Source organism: Macrosteles quadrilineatus, unplaced genomic scaffold, assembly GCF_028750875.1.
Source record: "Macrosteles quadrilineatus isolate MER2022 unplaced genomic scaffold, UCM_ALF_1.0 Scaffold_3__2_contigs__length_128488019, whole genome shotgun sequence".
NCBI lineage: Eukaryota > Metazoa > Arthropoda > Insecta > Hemiptera > Cicadellidae > Macrosteles > Macrosteles quadrilineatus.
The window spans coordinates 118,293,702-118,307,696 of NW_026542596.1; the positions used below are offsets into that span (position 1 = coordinate 118,293,702).

At 39.0% G+C, this 13,995-nt stretch overlaps 1 protein-coding gene across 2 annotated transcripts in view; it reads right to left on the reverse strand.

Annotated features, from left to right (window-relative positions):
• The window catches only part of LOC128988987 (zinc finger MIZ domain-containing protein 1-like), a 68,528-nt gene that overhangs the window by 43,012 nt on the left and 11,521 nt on the right, over positions 1-13,995 (reverse strand). For both annotated transcript variants that reach the window (XM_054410825.1, XM_054410824.1), the window contains exon 2: positions 6,572-6,754. In XM_054410825.1, coding sequence (XP_054266800.1) covers positions 6,572-6,754 — 183 coding nt within the window. The remainder of the gene's footprint in view (positions 1-6,571; positions 6,755-13,995) is intronic.

Genomic DNA, 13,995 nt, shown 5'->3' on the forward strand with positions numbered 1-13,995 from the left:
TATAACTTAGTAGTTTTGTAATTGTAGGTATATGTTTGGATAGTATACAAACGTTTATCAAGATTTAAATTGACATAGGTCTAACTGCATTTCACAATGTTTTGGAAAGTTAACATAAATATCCTTGTTTATTCATGAACTTAATGGAGTGCGATTTAAAGTTTATGACCTATTTTGGACGAATTTTGTTAAAAAAATGTTTTTAGGACCAAAAATATTGATTTTGCACTAGCACTAACTAAATATTGGTTTTTCGGTGCCAACACACCAGATTAGGTTGCGTATTGGCGAAGTTTCGTTGACCATGAGTTTTGAAAGAATGAGATGGTACTGAAAAATTAATTTATCGAAAGCTAGATGATCGAAGATACATTGGTTTATCTTAAAACAATTTAAAATGTTTAAATATTTTGAATTTTCTCGGGATTGGACTAGCAACCTCCTGTATCTCGGCTAGCTCTATATTCGCTCATTTGCCAGCTAGTTGAGAAGAAGATGATGACAAAGTAAATTGAAATTTCAATCAGAAATAGTACACCATAGTAAGAGTTATTATAATTTCTAGTTAAGCTTAAACAGTTTGTTTTAAATACTCAAATGAATGAATTAAGTTTGTGATAAGTATAAAGTGAAACCCAGCTGCAGAATGTGATGTGCAACGAAAGTAGCCTCAATGGTGTTCACTGTGCAGTGTGGAGTAGGCTAGGTGACCCCGGAGGTGTAAGCAATAAGGTCGCGCAAGTGGAACGATCAAGTGGGTCGATTAGGGCAACAATCGAGTGTCTAGTGGAGAGTCAGCAAACAGCGGCGACCTTGGACAACAGGTGAGCTGAATCAGCAACACAGCACAGCTGATAACAGTGCACAGCTGATCGCGAAACAAAACTGATATCATCAACATACAGTTGATCGCGACACAGCTGATCGCGTCACAGTTGATAACAGCACACAGATGATCGTGACACAGTTGATAACAGCACACAGCTGATCGCAAGTCAAAAGTGACAACAGCATAAAGATGATCGCGAGACCTCTGATAACATCATACAGTTGATCGCGACATAGCTGATAACATCACAGAGCTGATCGCGACGCAGTTGATAACAGCATACGGCTAATCGAGAGTCAAAAGTGACAACAGCATAAAGATGATCGCGAGACCGCTGATAACATCATACAGTTGATCGCGACACAGCTGATAACATCACAGAGCTGATCGCGACGCAGTTGATAACAGCATACAGCTGATCGAGAGTCAAAAGTGACAACAGCATAAAGATGATCGCGAGACCGCTGATAACATCACAGAGCTGATCGCGACACAGCTGATAACATCACAGAATTGATCGCGACACAGCTAGTAACAGCACAGAGCAGATCGCGACACAGCTGATAACATCACAGAGCTGATCGCGACACAGCTAGTAACATCACAGAGCAGATCGCGACACAGCTGATAACATCACAGAGCTGATCGTGACACAGCTGATAACATCACAGAGCTGATCGCGACACAGCTAGTAACAGCACAGAGCAGATCGCGACACAGCTAGTAACATCACAGAGCTGATCGCGACACAGCTAGTAACATCACAGAGCTGATCGCGACACAACTGATAACATCACAGAGCTGATCGCGACACAGCTAGTGACAGCACAGAGCAGATCGCGACACAGCTGATAACATCACAGAGCTGATCGCGACACAGCTGATAACATCACAGAGCTGATCGCGACACAGCTAGTGACAGCACAGAGCAGATCGCGACACAGCTGATAACATCACAGAGCAGATCGCGACACAGCTGATAACATCACAGAGCTGATCGCGACACAGCTGATAACATCACAGAGCTGATCGCGACACAGCTAGTGACAGCACAGAGCAGATCGCGACACAGCTGATAACATCACAGAGCTGATCGCGACACAGCTGATAACATCACAGAGCTGATCGCGACACAGCTAGTGACAGCACAGAGCAGATCGCGACACAGCTGATAACATCACAGAGCAGATCGCGACACAGCTGATAACATCACAGAGCTGATCGCGACACAGCTAGTAACAGCACAGAGCAGATCGCGACACAGCTGATGACATCACAGAGCTGATCGCGACACAGCTGATAACATCACAGAGCTGATCGCGACACAGCTAGTGACAGCACAGAGCAGATCGCGACACAGCTGATAACATCACAGAGCTGATCGCGACACAGCTGATAACATCACAGAGCTGATCGCGACACAGCTAGTAACAGCACAGAGCAGATCGCGACACAGCTGATAACATCACAGAGCTGATCGCGACACAGCTGATAACATCACAGAGCTGATCGCGACACAGCTGATAACAGCACAGAGCAGATCGCGATTCAAAAATGACAACAGCATACAACTAACCATATCTAATAGCAGAACATAGCTGATCGCATACAGTACAACCGTACACGAATATTAAAACAGAAGAGAAATGTTATGGATCATAAACATAAACAAATGACGTCACTAGCCCGAATGCATATACTATTAGCCCTAACAGCTGGTTTGGGCGATTTTTGACAGTTCCATTTAAAAATTAATAAAAAAACGATTACTTTCGGAACAGTGGCATAATTTGTTTAGGTTTATAATCCATACTGTTTCCGTTCTACACACTGCACAGTGTATTCTTGCTACAGTTTATCCACATTGATCGCAGGTAATTCTAAAGCGCAAAGCAAGTTTTTGTAAGTGTTTAAAGTGTAAAATAGGATAAGAATTTTGCAGACATTAGTTTTTTACATGATTGTGCATTCTTTACTGCACACAACAGAACTTATCAAATAAAATAATTTAATGTTACACATTGTAGTAAATAGCAATTTAGCCTCGCAGCATTTTGAAATTATAGTGAATAATTTGGGGATGCGGAATACTATCCCCCGGAAAACTACCCCCCCAGGTGAAACGTGACGTCACAAAATCTGCTAACTAACCAATATGGAAGCCGTGTCCGCGACTGGAATACTACCCCCCCCCCCCTAGACAAATCATGCTATGTAATTTTAATTTTAATTCGAGTAATTCCGTTAGATAATAGTAAAGGCATATGGTGAATATAAAACAGATTTTCGAAGTGTCACAGCAAGTTTGGTTGGTTAGGTTAGGTTAGATTAGAACTGTTTGACAACTAAATTTGAGTGTCCGTGACTGGAAAACTGCCCCCCCGGTCTCTGACGTCAATATGACGTAGGAACCTGCTTGGGGGGTAGTTTTCCGGGGGGCAGTCTTCCGGCGACCCAATAATTTTACCGTTTTCTCATTACTTTATAAATTTACTTTAATGATTTAGAATGTACTACTTAATACGTTTAGTAACACTTCCCTATTAGAAAGTTCCCCAAGGAACAGGATATGAGTAGTTGTAGGAAACGCAAAATAGGTCAGTATTCCGGTGACATGGAAAATCTGCATGAATTCAATATACACTTTCAACGTACATCTCATTGTTCGGTCCTTTTGTGGTCCGAACTGTGTCCACCTTAACCTAATGTAGAGGAGCCAATATTTTCAAATTATTGGTTAGAAATTTAAGAAACATTAGTTGGGTACGTGACTGTAGCCACTTAGGAACGATGTTTATCATTCGATCTATAAGGAAATGTAACGTAGAACTCAAGGTCACGTGGAACAAACGAACATGAAACTTGAGGTCGACGCTCGTTGTGTCGGTGAAAACTGCGTCGGGGACATATTGATGTTCACCTCAAGGTTCTGTTTGGAATTAGGTTGCACCAGGGATTTCATCGGTGTTGAAGGACTATAGCATTGACTGAACATTGGTCTAAAGTGCACAAAGTAAATGGGCCTAGTGTGAGGTTAAACGATGGTATAGACACACCATTTTCGTCATCAAGTGTTTACAAATTAAATATACGTTTAATGTTAATTGAAAGATAAGCAAACACTATTGCAATCCACTTTACGAATACTCGTAACTCAGCAATTTATTGATTTAGCAACAACAAAACTAAATCACTTTAATGTAAACATTAAAATTGTATAAATTGAGGACTTGGGTGTTTTTTTTAGAAATATTATTTTTTATGTACGATATCTCGTCTACGGCAGCGTAAACATAACCTGTGAATGGTACTAGAACTCTCCATTGAGTATAAAACGCGTTTAAAATGGCCATTTGGTAAAATTTTGATTTAAATATGACGAGATTGTAAGTCAACAATAAGTACACATTAGGTATTGAATATGGCAAAAATTACAAACAACATCGGAGACTTGAGTAAAAATTCATGGGGTTTTATTGAATAATAATAGTTGCGCAATATTTAATTGAGGTCTTGATTCTGCAGTTCCGGTAATTATTTGTTTAAATGGAAAGCAATATAATAATTTAAATTAGGTGTTTGGCCAGAAATAATTAATCATTAACAGACAATGTATTATAAGACTATGTGTGACGTGGCTGTATTCTCCTCTTCTAAAACTTAGAAAAAAATCATCGATCGATACCACTGTTTTAATACTGTTCCTATGACTAAATATCAATAAGCAATCGCAAGAATACATTGAAAAGTTAAACCAACGTAAGATTGGGATTTAAGAAATAAAAGTAAAAAATGTATTATATTCTACGCATCTCGTAGATATTTCACCATCCAGTAACTTTAAAATCTTAAATTGTACAAGTAATGAATGAAACACGTGATAAAATTAGCATTTCAATGAATCTTGTAAGAAACAATCAATGGCAAAAGCGTCAAAAACTAATTATAGACATTGAAACTCAAACCAATAGAAGTATTACCTGTCTATAGAGTAATCGAAGAGCTACTGTGAACGCACCACATACAAGTGTTCCCGGCGAAGACGCTGCCAACTTGATAAAACTATTTGCTTAATTGATAAAACTACAATTGATAACAGAGGCAACGTGGACCAGAAGAGCAATCTTGTCACAAACAAGGCATGAAGATGTCTTCCTGAACAAGTTTGGGCATTTAAATGATTATAGTATGTTTAATGGAACCTGTCTCCTGACCGGGTCAACTTGGAACTGACCCCCCAAACCATTGGCTAGTCGGGGGTAGACCGAGGGACATGGGACAAGTTCCATCGTACAGACTATAGAGAATCGTTATCATCTCATTCGAGTGCATTTACTGATTATAGTCTGTATGATGGAACCTGTCTCATGACCGGGTAAAATTGGGATTGACCATTAGCTAGTCCCTAGGTAGACGGAGGGACTGGGTCAAGTTCCATCGTAAAGACTATAGAGAATCGTTGTCATCTCATTCGAGTGCATTAACTGATTATAGTTTGTATGATGGAACCTGTCTCCTGACCGGGCCAACTTGCGTATGGCCCCCTTAAACCATTGGCTAGTCGGGGGTAGACCGAGGGACATGGAACAGGTCCCATCATACAGACTATATAGAATCGTTATCTGAATCGACGGTGAAAGTCTTATTATTGGAAATGCTACTCAGTGGAATCCACATTGAAAGGTTGATTTATTTTTGGATTATTTGTTCGCATTGAAGGTTTCATGTGAAAAATTCAAATTTGCTTCTGCTTATTCGCGAGAATCCCCTATCTAGCCTGGAGTACATAGTTTAATTCTTCGACACTGTGTCGCTTCGTGTTTTGGTCAAATTACTCTGTAAAAGCATTCAAGTTATGACTTTTAGGTTTCCCAATAAGCTTTAGAATCTACGAGAATCCACAATCTGATGTATTCGAGGTATCAAGCAAACTACATAAATAAATGTGCGTCCGTGGTACAATCACAAAAAATATATACTTCAATAACTTCCAATTTTATTTCTATCTTTATTTTATTTATCAACGAATCTGACGAAGCAGCAAATTTCAACAGTTTCAATCAGTAAACACGGCAACGTCTGGCAGAGGTTGCAGTACGAGAATAGATCGCCACGGACAAAGCCTTGATGGCTCGGACAATGTTTACAGTTATCTGTGTTCGTAAGGTTCGGGACTTCCAGGCCAAGGAGAGGGCGGAGGAAATAGAGGATGTCGTCTGGAGGTAATGGCGAAATACGTAATTTAAAAGTGTTCATATCACACATGAATCAGCTGGAGCGTTTTTGGATATAGGAACGAATTATTCTATACATCAACATGACAAAAGTCTCGAATAACTATAATATATTGGGTTTTAACATGTTAAAAAATATTTTTGTCCCTCGAGCAGGATTTTTATTTTTTCAAGTATTTTTAGGAAAGTGTATTTTAAGGAAACAAATCCGTGTTGATAACCAAACAAAGTGTTAAAAATGTAAATGACTCGTGGAATATTACAGTAAATTGAAAAAAAGTTTTAAAATTGTACTTATTTTGGTCCTTTGCACCGGATTTGGCCAATATATTAATATATACATAAATACCTAAAATATAAAGCAAACTCGTATACATTGTCCAAAATGTTTAACATTATTAGGGGTAACCTTGCTGATGTGTGTCAAGCATAGACTTGCTGTACTGAAACATATTTTGCAAATAACTTTGCAACAAAATCCCAAAAGTACAAAATAGTGATGACTTACCCCGGCGTGTTCTGCCTGTAATGTGGGCCTGGGTACGATGGTCCAACCCCCGCCTTGTTGGCGTTAGAGCTACTATAGCCTGCGCCGAAGTTCTGGGGCGCCGACTGCGTTGACGTGGTCACTCCCCAGACCGTGGTCACCACAGATAGTTGCTGCTGCGCGGCGCCGCCGGGCGACCACTCCCTGAACAACAACAACACGGCGTCAGCGCGGGAAATGTTGCACACAGAGTATAGCACATAGAGTAAGGAGTCTGTACATAGAGTAGGCAAAAGGTGGTCGTAAGGTGTTGGACATGGTGGGGTAGGAGTCGGACGATAGAGTAAATCAGGGAGGCGTTGGGATCGGTATGCAGCTTCATGTTTTGGACGTCATAGTATGGGGACTCTGGACATAACGTAAGATTAGGAAACGATACGAATTTGACATGGAGTAAGAAAGGAATGGCCTTGGACTATCAGAATTGGAAATAGTGGGATAGGGGTAGTCATGGACAGAGTGTAGAACATGGTAGAACTGTATGAAGTGAAACATCCATATCTGGATGCCAACCCTTCATTTGTGCAATATAAAAGCAACTTTCTGTGTGACCATTATCATCATCATCAATAGAAGAATAAACAAATAAAGTTCGTTCTCCTCCAGCAATAGATTCTACGAGCTCGAACATTATCTATCAAGCAATCTAATTACCTAGATAAACATCGTCCGCTACTCTAGTAGCCTGCGTGTGATCGCAATACAGCCGAGGTGGGAAGCAGATTAGCAGTTCGAAGCCACAAAAAGAAGAGGTAGCGACTTCCTGAGGGGGCGTTTGAACAAAAGGGTACCGTTACCCTGGGATTAGACACTACACAGCTGCCCAGCGTGGTGCGCGGATCTTGCGTAATCGCGTCACATACGCGCAACGCGTAACGCGTAACGCACAGGAGACAACGCCTGGGCAGAACAATGGCCAGGATGCTACGATTTACAAGGTTTAGACGAATTGGAGGCCAAACTTAAGGAACAAATGGGTTGCCACAATTAATTATGGAACACGAAACCACTTTTTACGAAGGACTGGTTTTGCGATATTGGAGAACTCAAGACAATTTGTTATGACTGGAAATGATTGATAGGTGTGAAGTAGTGAGTATAAAAAAGTTCATCGATTTTATTATGTACGAGCAAGATTAACACGTTTGTAAATTATGTTACAATCTACTATAGTAAGTATCGACTTATACAAGCTATTATGGAACTGTAAACACAATGAGGTTCGTAAACAAATTTTAGACTGTTCTTAAAACTGCCTATGCACTCTAAAATCACTTACATTCAAGGCAAACCGTATTTCCGTCAACAAATTAGTTACCTGGTCACTCACAAACTTCCTATTATGAAACCATTTCCAAAATAGATTTGACTTTCAAACCGAAATGGGCTTTCCATTCCATGCGAGTGGAGGGCCCAAACAAAGCCCGTGAAAAGAGCAGGGGAGGCCGGGGCGTGGGAAGTCCCACAATAAACCTACAAACTTTCCGAATAATGCGTCCCAAAATGGCCCAGCATGTGTTTTGACCGGCGAGCAGAGGCTAGAAAATCTCCATCAATTCTCGAGTAGTTTGAAGGGTTTCACGGACAAATTTACTTGTTTTGTGACAGACTAATATGTGATGAGAATAATCAAACAATTTGTGTTTGAAAGCCGAAGGGAACACCCGCATATAGCGTTTGCATTAGACTAATGGAGATCGAACGTATGTTGCCCACAGCGGCTCACTAAACTGAGTAATTTGGGTAATGCTGGCTAACTAGGAAATCGTTTATGGTTAAGTTGATTGAAATGCAGCACAGTAGGAGGGCAAAGAAAATTGGACCAATTGTCAAAACTGATATCTCAAATCGAATTCATTTTGATTTGAAATGTTTTAAAAGTAACAAATTAGTTATGAAGGGGGCATGTTGCTAGTCGATCGTTTTACCATTGGTGCGAGAGAGGTGGGTTCAATTCCCCGCTCACAAACATTTGTGTAGCTTGGACCGATTTGCCTCAAAAGCGTTTATAAGTTGCTACTGGCGACGACACTAAAAAAATAAACAAGACAACTGCAATTTAAATTTATAGGGTATCGACGATTTAATATTACAGTATTTGAGAACGAAAAATCCATCCTTTTATTCCCTTTGCGGCCAAGCTTGTCTAAGAAGCCGGTATTACCTTATTGTCCCTTAATTCCTAGAAAGTAGGCGAAGCTTCCCACACAAAGCGGCGTAAAACCCGACAAAAAGCGGCAAAAAGAATGCAAAACCACCCCAAAGGAAACGGAAGGTAAAGGTTAGGTAGACAGCTGTAGGGTGGCTTCCTAGACTGGCAGGTCAGCTACTACCCGTCAGAAAACATCGGTCTTGTCAACACAGATCACTGGTACTACCCGAGGTGAAAACATGTCGAGATATTCATCAGTTTCTGCATACGTGTCTGCTGTGACTGACAGGGCTGTCAGTGAGCGATTCTGTGGTACTAACGTTCGCGACCTTGCACACCAGTTAGACTGCTACAAGACGATAAATAAACGAGACGCCAGGTTGACATTTACTCCGCCATTGTTCAGTTTAGTGCCGCAATTGCAACCGCTAAGTGGTCAACTTGGCGTACTTTGCGAGCACAGTGTGAAAATTGAAAGAATACATTTTCTGTTTTTGAAGAAAATATATTCGTGTGTTATAGGCAAGTCATTGGGAATAGAACAAACAGAAAAGTTATAATACACATTTGTAATCCTATCGATTTATATCAATAAGCAACCCAACTCTAATAAAAAAAAATTCGTCTGTAGTAAATCACTCATCAAGAGCAGTTAGATCAACAAAAAACTGTTAACAAACTGATTCATTTAACTGTCAACAAATTAGAAAAAAGTAATGTTTATCTTAAATAATTCAGGTTGCAAAACACTTGGCATTTTCGACATAAAAGATATCTACACTCACCCTATAACTTGTTTTTTCTAAATAAAAAAATACTTTGACACTCTTTATTAACGACCGATGTTTTCAGTACAGCATCCTAGGTTTAGTTGGGAGGCGCTCTTGTCAGGAGTAGCTCTTGATATGTCGAGTGTTGGTGTAGTGGTGAACTGGCGAACACCTCATTGTAATAGTGGACCACTCGACTGTGCATCTCAACAAGTGATCGGATGTGCATTACAATCTACTTGAACTTAAGTATATCACAGACGAAAGTGAAACAATTACGGCTAGTGTCTTATGATGTAAATGGTGTACAACTCTGGCAAAGATTAAGACATGTGTCAATGTGTCCACAAGACACAACCCTCATCAATAAATCTAGAAAAGAACCTTAAGAAAAACCCTATGAAACAATCAGAGGACCACAAGGTTATTATGAAGCACTTTAAGATAATGTAGTATTTGGTTTTAGATTAAATTATACAATTATAATAGTTCAAATACATCCCATTTTCCAATCATATCCATATTTTTTTATCTATCACGTAAAACCTTTTAAAATTTTAACTATGATCAAAGCCGCGACGGAGTATACTACTATTCTATAATGACGCACTTCACATGACACTTGCATTTACTCGACAAGATCCAAATCTATTAATGTACCTAAATGACGTCTAAATCTTAATTTCAAAATAGCCGTATGAAGACAATAGGTCGGTAGTTGCACAGAGCGCATTGGCTCCCTTCCATGGTTAGTGGCCAGCGACGACTGGTGGGGGTTTATTGAATTATAAAACACAACAGCGAGTAATTGAGATAATGATGATGAGGCGATCATCAGACAATTACTAGGGGAATAAGGATTGTAGTTGAGTTCTTGTAGCTTTGTGGTTGCATGACGCTTGTTGGTATAGCATATCTCTGAAGAAGGGGTTGTAGATGAGTCGGCTGACTTTGAAGTTGCATCTTGCACCGAGTAAGGACTGTACTGGGAGTGTTTCTGTAAAGGATTTTAGTTGGGTTATTTTTTCTCTGTGGCTGTATATTGCTGCGTGGAGTCTACCTGAAGAAGATTTCCTATAGATGAGTTGTCTAGTTTTTTTTGCGACACCGAATAGATACTGATCGAGACTTTAAACCCTTTTTAGCAATCTCACAACACTCAAAGCTTACCAACAGTTTACAAGTTAGAATAGAGACACCTGAAAACAAGACAGCTAGAAAAACATGTCCAGCAAAAGGCAGGAGGCACGACATGTCGGCGGATGGACAAAGGGACACAGTGGCAGAAGGAATGTAGCAGGCACAGGTAAACCAGAAAAACCCCCAACATCCCTGTCCTTCCGAGAAGGGGTGAAATAAATGGAAATCACGACACTGACCAAAGAGTGGCGTGTCTTGTCGTTAGCTTCAGTCACACAGGATGAGGATAGTATTTTATACTTTTGGCAATTTTTTGACGTTGATGGCAAAAGTAAAAGGTTTGGACTGTGAACAATACTTTAAAACAGGTAGGTACTAGAAGCTAGGCTCTATGCTGGAACAAGTTCACACATTATTTCAGACATGGCATGTGGTTGGAATTATTACGAAGTCAAAAGTTAGTGATTGTCAGGATTAGAACTCGGAACCTTACTTGGCTCCAACACTAACAGGTTTAGCTATAACTCTAACGTCAAAGAAGTAAAAATTACTTCACCCAATCAACCTTTTCAAGATAATCACAACGCAAAAGCTACGTCGAAAGTTTTAGAAGCACGTACAAAAAGTAAAAACATCGGTGAAAACACAAAGTTAATAATTGAGCGCAGTGTCATGGTTACAAATCAGCTACAACAGAGGTCGACAACAGAGATATCAGATGAATTAATTATGAAAAGGCGAGAATTGGAGCGTCGACATGGGGGAGGGGGCGCTATCGAACCACGAAAACTACTGCGTATCCCAGGCCTCAATGGCTGCACGGCTAGAGTATTGTGGTACTTCGGTACTTTGTTAAACACATTGGGAAGTACTGTCTCGCAAACATTATCCGTATCTTTGAACATATATGTATTTGTACTTAGAAGTTTGCATTACCGGTACTGTATTTTCTTTTTCTATACATAGCCTAAATGGAGCTCACCCTACGGTTTAAATGGATGTAGGCCTACAATATATCCAAACAAGAATGCCTTTATTTAAAATGTTTCACGAATGCAACAGAAAAATAAAAATAATTTGGTATTTTTTTAAAAAAAATATGAACTAAGGGTTGTTTTTTATAGCCTAATTAATTAATTTAACACACTATCCTACTTGGGAGTACAGTACTGTATTCTCAGAGTATTCCCAGTACTGTATTCCATAGAGTTATGGTCGAAGTAAACTTTTGTATGCTATATAAAATGGTTTAACGAGTCTTGCATGGTGATAAAATTATCTTAGTGATTCAGAGGTCTCGCAATACAGAATCTATATATTAAACCTACCTCTATTACAGTATCTAAGGCTTTTTGTACACCTACACACTTTTATTTTCTTGAATCCCATCTTTGACTATAAATAGTCAATGATCCCATAAACTTTCATCAAACTTAAAAATACCGAGTCCTAATTCGTTCAGCAACCTTAACGAATTAACATTTACAATAATAACAATAGTACCAAACATCTGTGTATTGTGCGCTTTTATCAGCTGTTGCAACACAGAGCGCAGTTTGCTATCACTAACAATCGACAAAAGTATTGAAGCGATTGCAGAACTATTCAAGCGAACAGCCAATGAACAGTTAACACTTGGGTTATTGTAAATCAGCTGAATATGATAACAAGACAACAATGAAAACAGCTGTTTTCCACAGAAACTTATGTATCGATAATCATTAATTGATTTTTAATAATGTTGAATAAATAGTAGATGGTTAAATACAAAACTTTATTTATAATCTCTACTAACTTCATTAGCCATTATCTTTTAATATTTTGTACGTGATTGGAAATTATTCTCCTTTCTCTTTGTTATTTAGAGTTGCAAATTTCAAAAACTTTTGCAATACTAAATTAGTCTAAATTTAATCAATACATTAGTTTACAAGATGTTTTTTTTTTTATCTAGAACATTTCCAGTAGGAATCCTCCAAACCTATTTTACCGAAGTTTGCAAACTGTCTTTTATTTGCAATTTCTCTAAGGGTACAGCGACTTAGACGTTTTGAAGGTAAACTCAATCCATCATAGTCCCATTACAAAAATTACTCCCCACAAGACATTCCTATCATAATGGAACTCCCGTGCGAAGATGCATGCCCACGTATGTCCAAGGCCGCAATACAGGAAGCAAATGACAAGCGATGATGACACTTCCATCACTTGAGTGTCAGAGTGTCACTTGGCAAAGCACATCATGACACAGCCAGGTTATACACGTGGTTAGGCCGATAATAGCGTAGACGAGAATAAACGGCCAAGTGCGCCGATTCACTAACTAGACGCCACGGAGAGTGTATCGATAAAGGTTTGTTTGGCTGTTTGGAACAATTTTTTGTGGTTTCAGTTTTTAAAGGTTGTAAAATGGGACAACCACCGCATTGAAGGTAGATTCGGATAACTGAACAATGATACTAAAAAATTTGTGATTATCACTATAAAGTAAATTACTTTGACAAAGCGAAACACACCTAGATTATTGTAAGTTAATGAACAACAAGATGAGTGTAGAATGGAGTGTGATGATCTGTGTAGCTTTTTTACTGACTAAGAGCAGCTGTTTTCATAGCCAGATCAATGTATTAGAAGCCCAAGATCAAGAAAAGCTGGGTCCAGTTCAGAACTTTTAAAAAGTTTAAAAAGACAATGCCTTTCTTCAGGATCTATATGGATACCTTTTGATTGTCAAATAAGCTCAATAACCACTTAGCCACTTAGGAATGTGAATATATACCGATATAATTACATTAATTAAATTCAAGATGGAAAACTCGATTTTATGTCTGACAAGATTTTTACTATTGCAGTATTTCGATTTAGAATTTAGTGCACTTTATGATTGGACACATAATGTGGATTTTTCACTGTCCGCATGACCTGTATGGTTTAGTGTCGCAGAGTTATGTGGGGCAGTAGAGCAAACTAATATGGGTCAGAGTAGTTCGTCGACCAGTAAACTTCTACAATCTACAACACTTGTAACTAGTGTTTGTAAATAGTGTGTGAATTGAGCAACTTCATTCTACGCGTTGTAGCATTTCGTAATCGAAAATTAAATAACAATCTTTGTGTGAGTGGTGGATCAGCTGTTGAAACTTGGAAAATCTGTTGAATGAACACTTGGCGGAAGATAACGTTTGTAAAATGTTGTAGAACTTGAGTGTGTGATCGAATTCGATCTTGTAGAGTTGCATGTATAAGTTTAGCAAAGTTGCTTATGTGTCGCTACTATTTTTTTGCGTAACTCACATTTGGAAATGATATAAACGTATCAGTGT